Here is a 17,793-nt window from a genome sequence, read left to right on the forward strand (position 1 = left end):
AATGCTAGCTTAGATGATGTCGCCCCACCACACTCATGGCTAATCATTGCGTGACAGCACAGCGCATAACCACCTTTATTGTTTCTTCATTACGGGGCTAATGTGCCAACTGGTGAGGATCCTGGTGCATTACAATACAGCCCTCCCCTGCTTTAGTGTGCGGAGCCTGTGGTGAAGTGCACTACACGCAGGGAACAGAGACAGGGCCGGCGTAGGGGCAGATGGGAGTCGTGATGGGGCTTTAATGTGACACGTGTGGACCATCTTTAGGGGAGGCCCACCTGCTCTGGCGCACTGACAACGGAAGGTCACCAGGAAAGCTACCAGGGGGAACTGCAGTGGACAAGGAATGTACAAGACTTGAGTTTGCAGAGTACATAGCTGCTGTTGTGTTTGTGCATGGGTGGAAGTCTGTGCTTAAAGACAGGGTATTATGCGAATTGATTTTTTGAGCTTTCCACTATGTTATAATGCAGTTTCCTCATCAAAAAACATGCCTGAAGAGGTTTGAGATGTCATCCATGCATTTTTGAGTATTTTAGTGATCTCTCCCAGGACCTTTTTTTGAACTGTCCTTATGGTTTACAGTAAAGTTCTGTGAAATGCTCAGCCCACAAGCCTACGTCATCCACACTCCCACGCAACAGTTCTCCATAAATGTACAAAATCATGATGCAAAACTGTACACAGATGTGATGTGCAGTAGTTTCATTAGCAGCACAGTGATTGCACTGTGATATCGCTCTGAAGGGGGCGTGAGTCAACACATGGAGGAAAGGGAGAGTGAAACTTATGAAACATGTTTGTTGCTGTTTTGGCGAATATAACATTTTCACAACAATAAAAGGCAACATGGTGATCTAAATATGTTACTTGTTAGCAATTAAAATCTCATAGAAGTAAAATACCTCTTTCTTTAATGTCATACTAGGTCTCACTGGACAAATTGAAATGATCATGTTCATCATTTGGGATTTTTCCTTTTAGATATTTCTTTTAAAAGCACCTAAGTAATAAATTGAAAATATGGCTCTTGACCCATCTGGGAGTGTGACATCACCACATTTTAAAATGAGCTCAGCTTCCTCTTACAGGTGATGTTTTGAGGACTTTTTACAATTCAAAATTTACAAAATTGTCAGTTTCTAAGCACCAACACAATTTTTTTTTTTGTAACCCATGGGTATAATGATGATGACAATATACTCAACAAGCAGTGGTGAATAGTAAGACAGTGGTAGGTATTCTAGCTCTCAAAATTGGAACTGAACTGAGACTAAATCTGGACTGAAACCCAGAACTAAACAAAGACTAAACAAGGACTAAACAAGGACTAAACCAAGACTAAACCAAGACTAAATAAGGACTAAAGCAGGAGTAAACACAGACTAAACAAGACCCAAACCAAGTCTAAACAAGCACTGAACAAGGACTAAACAAAACTAAACAAGGACTAAACCAAGACTAAACCAAGACTAAACAAGGACTAAAGCACCAGTAAACACAGACTAAACAAGACCTAAACCAAGTCTGAACAAGGACTGAAGGACTAAAACAGGTCTAAACCTAGACTAAATAAGGACTAAACTAAAACTAAACACAGTCTAAACAAGGACTAAACCAGGACTAAACCAAGACTAAACAAGAACTAAAACAGGACTAAACACAGACTAAATAAGACCTAAACCAGGGCTAAACCAGGATTAAACAAGGACTGAGCAGGAACTAAACTAGGACTGTGTTGTGTTGACATTTATATATGTCACTAAAACTTAGAGCAGTAGTTTTAAGGTAATGGTTGAACTGCTGAATACTTTTTACACTTCTTCCCACTCCTTTTTTAAACTTGTTACATTTTTAAGAATAAAATGTGGTTTTTGAACTTTCATTTTGTTCTCAAAGAAAAAAAATATTCCTCTAACTTTCTTCAATACTGGGGTAAATTATCAGAAAGAATGGGTACCCATGGTGCAGTGAATTCAGGTGTAACTAGAGATTACATTTGCAAACAAGATCCATCTGAGATCTTTCTTGCCAATTATATTTTTAACATTTTAATTAAATTTGACCACAGAACACTTCCCCATTTTACCTTAGTCTTTGGCACACACCAGACTGTAGTATTTGAATAGCCAAACAAACAAACCCAGGTATTGTGTAGTAGCTCCCAGCCTGTTGTGCGGTGGAGTACATAGAGTTGTCTGAAGGTGCGTTTCCATAACAACAGTGACCGGACATGTCTGTCGGGGTGTGTGTGTCTTGTGAATCTTTTATGACACAGCTCATTACCACAGTCCTTGTGTATTCACCTGGACTGAGAGGACCTTATCTATTGTCCAGCCTCGGTACCTATGGACCAAACACCAGGAATCTGATACGAGAATTTTCTGATAAGAGCGAAGTGTGAAGGGGCTATGGCCTTTACTCTGATGATGGGGTTTTAAATAGGGTATCGTTGTACTGGAGATTGTGTATGGGAGACTTGGATAATGTAGATATGCAGAAAGTGAAAATCTATAGCGTATTGTAAAAAAAAAAAAATCTAGTGTTGTAGGAATGCTAGTTATGCCACTAATGGATGTAGAGTAGCAGGAATTTTTAACATACTTAGTTCTATTCTATCTATTTTATGTTTTAGTTTATGTTTGACTTCACAAACTGTAGAAATACTTTTCTGACACAAGGTCAGCCATTTGCTTGTCACCATGGAGACATTATTGTTTTGCCTGGATTGTCCCATAGTTTGAAGTTGTCTTTGTTTCAATTAGTCAAATGTGTTTTAGTGAAAAATAAATAAATAAAAGCATGTATTATGGGTGGGCTTGCAGCTCCACAGAACTGAGCTATAACCTAATTGGCTCTGTGAAGGTGTAAGTTAAATGCTATACTGTGGAACATTCCAGGTAAAACAAAGCATCTATGGAAACCATCAGAAAGTTATATAGTGTACCGTTTAAGTTGATTGATTTGACAGTATTTTCAAATAAGTAAACACAGAAAGTATACTCACAAAATATGTATTACCAGCAGCATATTGTATTTTAAAACGTATAACTTATTAAAAAATAATAATAATAAAGTTTAACCTGGAGTGTGTCCTAAAAAGGTACAGAAAGTCTGCTGCATTGTGCCTCAATAAGGTTTTCTTAAATGGTAAATTTGTAAATTATCATTTTAATTACGCGTCCCTCATTTACTCACTCATAATACGTTTCTTTAAGTCATTTAGCCATGTCTTATTAACCCAAACAGATGTGTTACAGTGTGAGATGACACTTCAGATGAAATTAAAACCTGGGATTAAGTCTTCTGTAATTAGAGAAACCACAATTAATTTAATCAGTCACTTTTTCAACAAGCCCTGCTAAAAAGGTAATTCTTATCTGTCGCCGTGGCATTCAACCAATCATTTATCAAGTCTCCAGTGGAAAGCCGAGATAGAGGTTTGATAATAATAATTAGAATGTTATTATAACCTTTGTACATACGGAGTCTACAGTCTACACTCCTATATACTCAATTTAAATACAAGATTTTTGATTATACCAGGAGAGTATGTATGTATTTATAGTTGATTTTGTTCTTTATTTTAGTTCTTTATTTTACATATTATTCTTAAAGATTTAGTGCGCAACTTTCTGGAGTTGGCACTTCACCTGCATGTTTCCATAAATATAGGAAGTTGAAAATCTTACTTCAGAACATTCTCCATGAAGATAGAAACGTTTTATTCCATACTGTGGGATATTATAGCCAAAGAAACAATATTCCATGGAAACAAGCAGGAGGAGATGCAAGCCCACTCATAGTAAGAATGCATGTTTTTTACATTAAAAAATAAAAAAATAAAAAAATTGCAAATGCATTAACCTGTGGCTTTAAGGGAAATTATTTGAGAGATAAATTATGATGAAAATTTGCAGAATGCTAAAGTTGAACTGGAGGTGAGCCATCCCACTGATAATTATCCAAATCGTCAATTACATTCTATTAAAATGGATAAACTTTTAAAAAGCCTCAAACATCACATAAATCATATACTTTAATAACACAGTCAATGCCTTGGCCGTGTTATGCTCAGATAGACTGCATTATACCACTCCACCTTTGTTAGTTTGAACCCCCCTTCTCCTACATCTCCACTCCTCTAACACAGCCCTATCTCTCCATTCTCAACTCTTTCGCTTTTTCAATTGGACTTGGCATTGGCTTTTCTCTCTTTGTCGTGCGTACACACAGTATAGGAACATGCCTACAGTAGTACTTTCTGATCACTGATATCACTGCCTCCATCCTTTTTAGAAAATTCCTTAGATGACACTCCAAGCCCCTGCCAATTTATTTTATTTTTTAAAACCAAAACACAGCATTGCTTTCCCCAGTTTCAATGTTACATCATTTTATTTGGATTGAATAAAAAAGAATAACACACAAAGGCAAAATGAATCTGCAGCGCTGTCGATAACGTTTAGGTCTCAAATGGGCTTTTAAGGCTTTGGTGTGATACATTTTGGGCAAAGGGGAGAACCTGTGCTTATGGTGGAATTGAAAAAGGTGACGGGAGCTGACAAAAGGCTGATTGGGCAAAATAATGGAGCAGCTGGAGTCAAGCACAAGAGGCTTTTGTGGTTAATTGTAGCTGGCCCTGAATTCTAATGAGTTGCGCAGTGTAAATAGTAGAACAATTGTCATATTTCTTTGATCTCAGCGGGCCTGGCTCTGTGTGAAAAAAATGTCTTTTTAAAGCGCTGTGCAAAAGAAGTTGTATTATATAGGGTTTTTACACACACTTTAAAGCAGCGTGCGACTGGATTACAACAAATTCATGTGTGTTTGTGTGAAATAACAGTAAAAATATATATGCCACCTGTTACAGCCACACACACTGAAATACCTTTTTCTCTAAGTGATTTATCAAAATAGAAACTACTGTTCATGTTAGTACTTTTCTTTCTGTTTTACTGAAATACCTTGTTGAAGTATATAACCTCACACAGCAAGGAGGTTCCAGGTTCGACTCCTAGCCACATCATGCTTTTCTATGTGGAGTTTGCTTGTGTTCCCTGCGTCTGGGTGGGTTTTTTCAATGCACTCCAGATTTTCTCCTCAACCAAAAACTTGCACAGTATAGGTAAAATCCTCAAGCAAAGGTAGTCCTGACCCTGCCAGGCTGGCGCCACCTAGTGCCTCTGCTCAATTTCATTTCTCTCCAGCGATTAGGTCAGGAATCGGAATACACAAGAACCTATCTTATTTTTTGACTCTCTACATGAGCGTAGGCGAGTATCCCCATCAAAATACACAGAGAGCATGGATCTATTGTTGTATTTGTGCATTTACCATCAGCACATTGTGCTCTCTGTGCAGTTCTGTATCGTGTGAAAGAGCCCGGGTCCAGAACGACTGTTAATTAGTGCTTTGAAATTTACTTTTGAAATCCTTGCGTTTGCCGTGGTCAGCCTCTACAGAAGGTAAATACAAGCGGGTAAAAGTGCCCAGTCAAGTTTGATCGGCTTTCCTATTGAGAAACACAAGAGCCAGTACGTTCCGCTAGAGCTGCTGGTGGAGCCGCATTCGCATTGACGCACGGCTGTGGTTTCGCGAGGTTAAGTACGAGCAGTCCTAGTTACTCATCAGGTGAAAACAAATTCCGACGTTTAATTGAACTCCAACAGTGACGTATGCTGTTCATCTCACATAATTTGAACAAATTCATGTTCAAGTTCTTGATTTACAAATGTGTTGCATTCAGTTCAAAGTTCACTGAAAAATGAACGTGTTTAATGAACGCTAAAACTAGCTCAAGATCTGGAAATGTGTCCTCACAGGTTTCCACAGCAGCATTGGAGGATGGGTCAAAGGATGAAGATGAGGACAAATTTCCCTATACAGGACAATAACCTTAACGTACCTTAATGTTTTCCTAAACATTTTGGCTACTCTTCCCACTGTAGTAAGCCTTATGTTAAATGATTTGTAAATGTTTCCAGTTGATTCAAATGATTGTTATTACCACTTGAGTCATTTTTTGGAGGAAAACTTTGCTCTTCTACTTGATAATTTTGGAGAAGCGATACTGTCATAGAGTAAAATTTTGAGTTCTTTGTCTGCAGAATAACTGATTTGCATTTAGAGCTAAACTGCTTTAGCTCTAAATGCAAGTCATAATCTTATAATCAGCTTCACAGTTCTTCTATTGCTGTTTTATCAGTTTTTTAGCTTCATATAAATTGTGTAACCAAATATTCACTGCTCAAACCCCATTCCCTTAGCCTCTCTTCTACCTTTTGTCCCCCCTTAAATACCAGAGGCTCACAAACACCGAGCTCACTCCATTGCAGCAGGCAGAAGCACAAAGCGAGGTTAAACGCCCATCACAAACAGAGCTGTGCTTAACAAGGCTTTGTACTGCTCAAGTGACTCAAGTCGTCAGTGTTAGCGCGCTCTGTTGACTACCTCCCAGGCATTTCATGCACTGGTATCTGCCGAGCCCAGGGCTGAACAAAGCACCGCAGCTGGTCCACATTAACCAACCCGCACACTAGGCCCCGCCATTGTTTTTTTTTTTATTATTATGCAATATGACAGTGAGGGTCTGGAACAATACGGTACAGTTGAAGGAGCTGTCAAGTCTTTTCAGTTTCAAGGTTGTTCTAGAAGGCACAAAACACTTCCCATTGTCAGATATTATCCAGTGTGGAAAGGGATATTATCATAATGTGAATGAATGCATAACTCACATGTGAAGGGATTCTGCTAATGTTTGTGCAGCTTTATGGATTACAGAGGGCCCCAGGGGTATTGGGCTTTGTCTGCCAAGATTGGTTGTTAGTGTTTTTGCATACAAGGTCGAAAGTTCTGCTCGACGCTGGTGGGAAATGGTGTGAAATAATAGCTCAGTTGAAAACAGATTTCTTTTAACACATGTTCTGGTGATTTTTATGTATTTTTATTCTAATCAATCTGGGAAAACTTCAGGATTAGCCGCCTGTAACTCCCTTGCTGGCAGCATCTTATACAAAACAACATTAAATGTTACATTCTGTTGTCACATACACATTATTATTTTTTTTTTTATCAAACTCACTAGTATATATTTCTTTGCATATGTGCTGTGGCTAATACCTCTGTTTCTTTTTCTTTCTTTGTTCTTCATTTGTCAGGGACCATGTACAAATTCATTCATCTTACAGAAGAAAAGATGATTTGTACGAGATGTCGACACTTGATTTTCTAAAATATGTATTTTCACATTTTTAGTCAAATTATTAAGATCTAGAGACAATTTCAAACTGTCTGGAATCTGATTCCACTGTCTGATGGTTTGAAAAGAAAACGCAGACGTTGCAAAGGCCACGGGTCTTTTTTGGAACTATGCAATTTGGGTTCACAGAGGGAACACAGACAGAGTAGACTGAATAGTTCGCTTAGAGCAGAGTTTAATAAGACCAAATACAATATTAACACGAGGAGGTGGACTTTTTGTGATAGGGCATCTGACACAAAGTCTGGTCTCATACACAAATATTTCTAACTTTCAACATGCAACAGTTAACTGTCAACAGTCAACTATTTAAAAAATCCTAATCGTTCTGTATTTTGATAATTACTGTTATCTGTACTTTACAAATGCGAAAACACATTCCAAACAACTTTTAAGACAAAAACAACCCCATTATTAAATCAGAATGTCAAAAATTACTCAATTTCTGTTTTTCAGTCATATTTGATCCTTTATTTACTTAAAAATATCTTGAATACATCTCAACACACTAAAGAAAATATGATTTGACTACTGGACTAATTAATAAAGATAACTGCTGACTGCTAAAATATCAGTTAGTTGCTGTTCTGGCATTATTTCATGATTACATGAACCATCACATTACAGTTTTATGATTTCAGGGATATCCACCACACCAGTGTACTTATTACAATCTCTTGTTGACAATACATATTGCCCATGTAGTCAGGTTTTGATGCAGCTGGACATATATTCCATACATTAATGATTGGTTTAGAGAAGTAATTCAGACTTTCCAACTCTAATGAGATCAGCGTGGTTGACCTTTTAAGATACAGAGAAAGTACAGATCATTGAAGGTTACATGAGAACTCAGTATAACATTAAGTGTGAGCAAAGGAATCATCAGTGACCTGTAAGTGACGATGTTTTAAATAGAAGTATTTACCTGTTTTAATCTGAGAATCACATAAGGTTTCTCAGTAAACTGTTGCAATAGAGATTTGAATGAGTTCTTGTTCAGATCACACACTGGTTAGTAAATAAAGCAAAGGCTAAAAAGTTTTTAATGTTGTAACTTACTTAAATCCACTACCCTATTCACTTTTGTGTCTGTGTTTGGAATAATTCACTTAAATGAGGAATATAACGTGTGTTGTATTCAAAATTCCACATTTGTTTATTTGTATTTTTATTTATTTATTTTTACCTATTTTGTGCAGCTTGTAGCTTCTGTGGCCCACTACTTATATTTTGTGGAACATAACAGCTATTCCCATTAATGAAAGGCGCCCTACTATTATGTAACATTTTCTGGTGCAGGGTTCTGGTGTATTGCTTTGCCTGTTCTATTCCACAGTATGGCATTAAATGTGTAATTGAATAAGTTACGATAAGTTTACGGCTGTACTATACAACATTACAGGCATAGCAGTAATACATCCATGGAGGCAATGAGAAAAGTTACTTAGTGCTTCTTTAATATAAACTCGTAATCTAAACCTCTCCAGTCATGCATACCATAGCCATCTCTGTTGATCACTGGCATGCCCATTCATGTTTCAAAATCATTTAAAAACTATATATTCCCAGTTTAATTCCTCCACTCTGAGGCGAGACATGTGAAGCGTGGAGCTAAATATTCTGGAGCTGTGTGAGCTTGATGAGATCGATCTACAAACCATATAGGGCATTAAAATCAAATCAGAGCTCTCCAAGGTTACATCCAGCACCGTCTACTCTTCACCCACAAATTATTGATGTAGTATGTCAGATATGTGCTACAACACTCTTAAGGCATCCGTCTTCATAGGCCTTTGGATTCATTTACGAGAGATAATGATAGCAATTAGCTGGAGAGCATGCATCACAGGTGGCAGGTGTCAAATACACGCCATCTGCTGACAGGGGGAGGAACTGCACAATGGCACCTCCAGTTGTTTCTGTGTGCTTAATGCTGTGTGGGGTCATTGTGCTTGGGAGACAAGCACAGAACATTTACACCCACTCACTTCTTCAATGTATAGTTTATGTAAGAATGCTAGCTAACACAGCGCTGTTGCCATGCTGGCGAAGCCCTCGAGCTGTTGATGATCAAACAAAAGTACAAAGCCGGTCGCCTCCTGAACATCTTATGCAGGTGCAGAGGACAAGCTTTGTTCAGTAAATGTCTTTTTCATTTGTGGTTCAGGTTTCTTACAGCTCATGTTCACAATCAAAGGACTAAAAGGATTCTCCCAGACATGGTTTAAAAGGACAGTATGGAAGTTTGATCGACATGACCTCTCTGTGACCCCAGATACGAGGCAGAGATGTTCAAATCAAATATAGTTTAAGGTTTTTTTAATTATTTATTTTACATCAAATGTAGTTTAAAGAAATAAGCCTCATATTGTGCACCGTAATGTGCAAACTTATCCAAGGGTTTTGAAAGGTCATCTGAAGCAATTAAAAGTCCTTTAGTAAAAAGAGTGTGATATATTTCAACCTATGGAGGTCGTCTTCAGTTCTCAAAACTCAAATACAGCCTTTACTGATAACAATTGTAATTTATTCTTAATTACTTTGGACATGATGGCCAAGTTGTTACATGTCAGAAAGACTGGAGGGACCAGCGTTTTAATTCAGAGTTTCCATACGTGCCTAGTTACTGTTGCTAATCTGTTTGGCAGCTCCATTTTTGGTGCACATACACATATGCAGCTATCATAAAAGACCATTCTCAACTTAGCCTCCGGGTTCTCTGACTGGATTCTACTGTCCATATTGACTGCTCCAGTCAGTGTTATTCTTAAGTTAATGTGGATATTCTTACATTAAATTCATAATTTGGTTCTCAAGATGATTATCCATGAGACGCAGAATGATCCTGTCTCATTTGGATTGTCTTTAGTGTTGCATGTTTAAGATATTTAGTAAAATAATCCATGTTTATTTACGCTCACAAAGAAGATGTTGCACTTTGTGCATGGTTTTTGTTTCATGTGGATAGTCCCTGTAATTCTAGAAATATGAATACACAGGGTTAACATATCTGCCTTCTTCTGCACCTCAGTTTGAAGATATATTGTTGTGATTTCATGTGAACACAGCTTATATAGAATAAGATACACATTATGTCAATTTTCTAATCAATAAATATCATTTAATAAATAAATAAAATAATACATTGGTTTTAAATACAATTTCTGGAGTGTGACAGAAAAGCCCCCATATGCTTTAGCTAATGTTTATGGCTTGTATCTTTGTATTTAATTGCTGTTAAATCAGTCAGATCTGCGCACAGCTGGCTGCAGAAGTGTTCTCCATTATGTACTTGTGTTACAGCGATCATTTTAGGTGAGCCGAGTGGAACCATAACTGTCAAAATACAACTTCTTCTTGTTAACGGCCTCCCTACTTATTTAAATCAAGTACAAAATGTCACGCTGAATTGGCCCTGTGCTTAAATGGCCCCAGCAGGTAGAAGCCAGTGCTGTTGTAGACCCGGTGTGCCTCGGGCTGTGTGGGCTTTAGATGCGTTTAATTTATTTCTCTTCCTCTCCCCTTTTCAACAGGCGCCCTCTCTCAAAGACCTTTTGATTTACACTCCGGGCGCAGCGGTACCTCAGGGGCGACCCACCTGGGCTTTTTGTTAAATCTCAATGAATTGCCTGTACTTAAATTTGTCTCTCTATTCTCTCTTCTTTTCTCTCTGCCCCCGTCTGTAGGCTGTGGAGACCAACCTGGCGTCCAAGGACAGTCACTGGGTGTATGCCAATGAGGTGAGGCCAAGCACACACTCACTTATACACACTTGTGCAAGAAGAGAGCTTATTTTAGGGTACTTTACTTTCAATTAAGTCATGAAGCTATGGAAATTAGCAAAACGCCACATTTCTTATTAAAGGTGCACTATTGTTACTTTTCTGGTCCAAGGTCCAGTCCAATATTCCACAGTATGACATCAAAACTTGGGACACCACTAGGCCAAGTTAGTTTGTTCTGGAGGGCTGACCTCGTTTCCAGCAAGACTGTTTTTCTGAGTTTTTATTTACTGATTGATTTTTGCAATAATGAATGGAATGAATACTATATCAGCCCAATGGCCATTTGTCCAGCAGATAAGAGTGGTTCAGGTGTGAGTTTACTCAGTGAGTACAACTCATACTCAGCGTAATTCAAAGTGTTTTACCAAAAGAAGAATGATAAAAGAAAGTTAAAAGTACATACTTCAAAATAGCATGCAAACAATGAAGAGCACAAAGCAATTCCAGTTTTTAATGCATAATTAAATGTAATTGTATGTTGTATCATGTAGTTAGACTAAACACAACATGGCGGGCTCTGACTTCCTTGATCTATAATCATGTCAGGAATCTCTGTTTTTAAGAAAGTCTTACATAATTGTATCTATTTTGTTGCACTTTGTTCATTTCCTTGGTGTCTCTTCAGTCAACACAGTTTTATGAGAAAAGTCATTGTGCACTTTCATCCAAACTTCTTAATTTGTGTTGTTCGTCTTGATTTCCCCTGCTCGTCTGGGGAGCCGGCTCATATTAGATATTGTGTAATTGCCTTAAAGTATTAACTGTTGCTTTTGTTTGTCCCTTCCGTGTCACCATAGCCCTGCGTCTGACATTGACCTAAATGGTCTTCTAAAGTGCCTGTAACAGCACAAAATGTAGGTGCACTTACAGAATACAGAAGAGCGCACTCTGCCTGGGTTTTACCTCACTGCTGCAATTTCATTGATTTAGAGATAAGAGGACAGTGGCACTCAGAGGATGGGCTGACACACTTAAGGTAAAAGGTGTCCAGGTGATTTACACAGGACATTAGTAAACACAACAGAGAACATGCGCTGTGAGCCGACTCTTCTCCAGCTCATATGAGGCATTAACATGGCAGCTATTGATTGGCAGTCACTGTATTATGATTTATAGGAGTGGGCGCTGTAAATGCATAAACATAATTATTAGATAAAAAAGTGACCAAAATTGAAAGCGCTCTTATTGTAGAATGGAATTGCTGCTTTATTGAAGTGTGCACTCCAGTAAAATAATGATTAGATTATACACTGCTCCATTTTAAAGACATATTGTGCAAAAAAAGGTTAACATTCTATCCATGACAAATCCAATAAACACTGAGGTATGAAATGTAGCTGCTTGGAAAACATAACTTGCAATGGTATAGACATTATAGAAGCTACATTTCAAAAATCCTGTTTATAGATGGTGATCCTGATTTAAAAAGGACATGGCAGTAATGATCTGAACTGACTAAATTGTGTCTGTTGATTTCCACTTTGACTGTTGACTTCCATTTCAAAACTGCAGAAAAAAAAAAGAATCACAGTATCAGTGAAAAACTTCTTCTGACACCTCAAATGTTGGACTAAAACTCAAAACTCATACAAAGCTGACGATGAGGAGGAAAATCATTATAGCATGATTAGGTCTATGTTGGATGTACAAGTATTAAAAATATTTGATACCAATTTCTAAATGTATTTTTTTAACCAGATGGCAACTTAAAATATCAATGTGATTATTAAGCATTTGATCATTTTTTTATCCTTAAAATAGTCAATATTCTTGTCAGAGCTATTGAAAAACATGCTTGTAATTGGTCATGAGTATCGCATTGAAACTCCAATAGCTTTCATCCAATTAGCCCCAACTTCTACCAAGACATTAGCTTTAATAGCATCCGACACCAGTAAAGTATGAACTAATGGCATGTTAATTTCTGTGGCGCTCCCTTAATAGATGATGTGTTGCGATTCAGTGTGAAGTTATGTCTCCCCAGCATCTATTCACCAGACCTCAGTGTATCTGTATTTCTTTAAGCATTTCAATGACCCTTTAGCTCCGCTGTCTCCTCTGAATATAACCTATTACATTTATTTGAATCTTTTCTAGTTTGCTTCAAAAAGGTAGAGTTAGTCTTTTTCTCTCAGCCAATCAAAATCAATCAGACAATAACCTTGAGCACAACTTTAAAAGGCTAATGGGAAAAATCTATTTCCATTCATGAGCATGTTTTGACCAGACATTGGCCTTCGGTGGAGAAAATGGGCATAATAAATCAAAATTTTAAACTGTTGAGATAAAAAGGAAAAGCTACTTCTGCATATCAGCTTATTTTAGTCAGCTGACAAGTTTAGATATTTTAGCTAGTTCTGCATTATTTGGTCAGTTTGGAAACAGTTTTGAAGGATTTTTCTTATTTTAATCAAAACTACTCGTGTTTTGATTTTTCTTAGCTCATTGTTAAGTGCAATTTTCTCACCTCTTCCTTGGCAGATATGTTTGCTTAGATTAAGAATTTTTTAAAACTAGTCAGAGAGATCGCCAAACATGATAAATACGCTCCAAGTAAACAACATAGTCGAGATCAACATTGTAGCTGTTGTTTGAAAGTTGTGGTGCAGCACTTCTATAGTCTAGTAGTCCTCCCTGAATCCTTACTCATCTTATTGTAAATTCTACTTCTCGTGCTGCCATTGTAAATCCTGTTTATTGTGTCCCGCTACACTTCATATGACAAACCTTTGTACGGGGATTGCCAGCTTTGAATCTTGTGAAGCATACACAAGTCCCCACACTCTGCTGGTCAGATCTAGCCCACATGTGACATTCATTTTAAAAAGCTTACATAGGGACTCTCTGCACCTGCACTCTATGGTTAGGTGCAGGGTTTCTTTCTCTTGTGGCTACATTATGCTTTTGATGCTAGGCAACAAATGTGATAAAAGCATGAATTAGAGTAAACTGAATACTGGGTGGGTGAGATTGAAAATATCATGTCATACAAAAACCTGCTCATGTAATAAACATCAGACTAGACATGGAAACAAATAGTGTAGGTAAAAAAGGAAATGTAGCTGTAGTGTAACTGCTTGGTGGTGAATGAAGTGACCAGTGATGCACAGTTAGACGCATAACTCTCGGTCATCTAACCCTAACCCGGGTGCCTTGTGTGGCAAGTCAGCAAAGTGTCACTTTGAACATGTAGTGGAGCCCTGTTCATCATACATTTTAGGTGAAGGGCAGATGTCTCCATGTGTTAAGCTGCACTGAGTGAAATGTTATCCTTAAAGTTGAGGATGCACTTTGATTCACAGACAAATAAAAGTAAGTGAAAAGATGAAATAGGATATATAAGAAGAAACTGTCAGGTGTGTCACCAAACTGTCAAAACCAAAAAGACACACTGTTGACTATTTTAATACCTGACATGAACTTGATTCTGTGAGCAGAGAAACCAACTTAAAACCAACAGCTCCACTAGTCCAGACACTTCAGACACACACTGTAGTGTAGTGGATACACCACACAGTTTTTTCACAAGTCCCAATTCTGACCCTTTGAAATGGTCACTGTGCGTACTCACTCACAAGTAGTTCAACCATTGCACAGTATCTAGTTTGAAAAATCTACAAAAATGTCTGTGCTTTTAGTCATACATTTAGTCATGTATTATTTTATCAGTAAATATTCCATTGATGAAAACTATGACAAAATATTACAGTTGACAAAATGAAGAGTGCCGCTCCTTCTCCCCACCCACTGGAGCACAGCTCTGCAGCTGTACTACACAGAAGGTTGTGCGCATCCGCCACTGTCTGCTGGACTCAGATGGATAGCACATCCGGGGAGATTTTCTTGTTGTTTTTCATCCTTTCAGAAGCCCAACAGTGCCGCGTGGGAATATTGATGGATTAGGTGACCATGCCTGCTGTGACACGCCAGTCTGGGAGGACAGTCATAATATGACTGATGCCTCGTGGATCTGCCCATCAAAGCAAAGACATAAACTGGCTACAGTAATGCACTTTCTATTATAGCACTTCTCTCTAGGCTATTCCTTGTTTTTAAAAAAGACATTTCTATAACAAAAATATCAGATTATGCGTCATGTATTCTCTGGGTTCAGATTCCTAAGAGATGTCAAAATATGATAAACTAACCCAGAAATGGTGACCACAGGAAACGTCAGCATGATGGTCATAAATCTAATGGAGCTTAGACAGGCGCATTCTCCACTGAGCATATTATGTAAAAGTTACAGCGGCGAGCACAGCACTGGAGCATGTCACCATAGCGCTTAAGGAGCTCACTTTATGCAGACTCCCTATATAATATAACAAAACTTCTTGTACCTTCTGTCAGTGTAAAACATCCTCATAGTTTGCATCGTTGGACTGTCTATATCAGTGTTTCTCAAACTGTGGTAAGAGTCAGAACTTTATCTGTGCAGCTTGAGTTTTGTCATGGTTTAGATCTGGATTCAGCATTAGTCCTAAGACCTGCTTTAGTCCTAGTTTAGACCTTGATTAGTCCTGGTTTAATCCTGGTCCTTGGTTCCCCCAAATTTGAGTTCAGTCTTTTGAAAGTACTTAAAGGCCCTCTCACTGATTTCTTTCCATGTTTTCAAGCTAAATGTCTTGCCCAAGTACAGATATATTGTATAAGGAACACAAAATAATGTATAAGTCCAAATAAAGGGGAAGTATATCAAAACCTTCTGTTCTCCAAGGAAATATTTTGCCTGGAACGTTCCACAAAAAGGCATCACGCTTATCTTTTGTTTTGTTTTTCATAAATAAATGGCTTTTACATTTATACCATGCTGTGGAACCTTTCATGAAATAAGCAGCCACCTGAAATGTGATGTAATGCACCTTTAAACAATCAAAATGTTTCTAAAGGTTGTGCATACATTTTGTGAATCTAAAGTCTAATGATATATTTTCTAAGAAGAATTTGAACATGTTTATATTGGAGGCATCACACATGATCAAGTGAGTGCCCACATAATCCTGTTTGGTCCTGTGGACAAGTATACACTGTGTCCACTAGCAGCAGAAACATGACGCTGGTCTGTTAGTGCCAGCTGGCCCACTCAGAATGCCACCCACAAACCTGATGTAATCATTAAAGCAATTGGCCATAACTTTAGAAAGCAAATTAATAGAATAAACCACACATTTCAACTCAAGAAAGACAAGTACAATGATAGGAAGAAAAAATAACATGAAGTAAAAATATGCTTCATTTTTCAATACAGCTACACCGGTACTAACTTGGATGATGGATTAACTATGAAGTGCAAAATATTGATTTTCTTTGGTGCATGTTAATCTTACTAACAGTTACACGTAGGCTCCTGAGCTGTCATGCATTATTTTTTACAGGTTTATTCAGACCCAAAAATACACAACCTTACACCATTGAGGAATTTACACTCTATAAAAATGAAATGTTGACCCCATTATTTTTTTCAAAATGTTCTCAATTTAAGTGCAATTAAATGCAAATTCAAATAGATCATCTTTAAAACAAAATTACTGAACTACTTTGAAGCCTGTCCATTCAGAGAAGCTTGTGCGTGGAACAGGACGACACACAGACAGACGTTCCTTGCATTAATAGATATATAATAATAATGTTTTTCAGGTGCTCCATTACATGTGGTAGCTTGAACATTATACTCTGTTGTGTTTTTCATAAGATGACCCTGCTGCTAATCTCCACACTCTTCCATAATACAGTGGCCTAGTATAAGCTTATTATATCATAGCAGTGAACTATGGGTCCCACATTTAGTTAATTTTCCCCGAATTGAAGGCTGTGATCAACCACAACACTGTCAATGAATAGATGATGGTTTTGTGTGATGCAACACTCTTTGAATAAAATACAGTGTAGTGTTATTGTGTGACTAACACAGCCAGCCGCCTTTCACTCCTCTATTATTACAAATCACTCTGCTTTTCACTATCAGTGTACTGAGGGGTTGTAGGGACAGCAGGACGTCATATTTTGTATTGTCTGTGTGTATTTGCACTTTTTGTTCTTTAATTAATGGCCTTTTCAGTAGTCGGGCTGGCAGCACATAAAAGCTATGCATTCATACAACATACACAAAGCTTTGTTCGCCCCAGCTCAGCTCTAAGCAAGTGCCAGTGAAAATTCAAACAGACTTAAACTTATAATTGAACTGTGGCCGTGATTAAGAATGCATATTGTATTTGTGTGAATGATTCATACATGACTAGGCAGCAACAAAAAGGATCATTTGACAATTGAGCTTGATTTAAGGCATTTTGGTGTCTAGCCCTGCTCCGAGAAATAGAATCACCAGTATTGCTTTTCTGTCTTAAAAAACCCCCAAAAAACTCAAACCTCAAGATTCAAACCTTTTTACCTTTTAATTGTTCTGTGAAAGGACAAAATATGTGGCCAAAACTAAACTAAATGTTATCATTAGGTTTTTGAGCCAAATTTGATATCCTTATAACTGGCGTTATTGCTAGAAGACAAAATTTAAGAGACACTATCTGGATGGCAAGGACTAGAGGTGAAAAAATGTGTCTCTAAGAACGTGTGGAAAACTTTAGGTTGCCCAAGCTGCACTGAAGGATGGGTCAAATGCAGATGACAAGCTTTCCCCTACTGGGACAATTAAGTGTAAATAACCAATTTTATGCTATTTTCTGATCTATGTTATAATGTTGCATCCTTATTAAAACCATACCCGGAATTGGGCTTTGTTTGGGG

The 17,793-nt window shown here is 37.7% G+C and overlaps 1 protein-coding gene across 1 annotated transcript in view; it reads left to right on the forward strand.

The window, feature by feature from the left end:
• Positions 1-17,793, forward strand: part of grid1a (glutamate receptor, ionotropic, delta 1a) — a 426,969-nt gene that overhangs the window by 346,953 nt on the left and 62,223 nt on the right. The window contains exon 5 of the mRNA XM_020921510.2: positions 10,954-11,007. Within this exon, the coding sequence (XP_020777169.2) occupies positions 10,954-11,007 (54 nt within the window). The remainder of the gene's footprint in view (positions 1-10,953; positions 11,008-17,793) is intronic.

The sequence above is a fragment of the Boleophthalmus pectinirostris genome, unplaced genomic scaffold, assembly GCF_026225935.1.
Source record: "Boleophthalmus pectinirostris isolate CB_2022bp ecotype Guang Dong unplaced genomic scaffold, ASM2622593v1 HiC_scaffold_5, whole genome shotgun sequence".
Classification (NCBI taxonomy): Eukaryota; Metazoa; Chordata; class Actinopteri; order Gobiiformes; family Gobiidae; genus Boleophthalmus; species Boleophthalmus pectinirostris.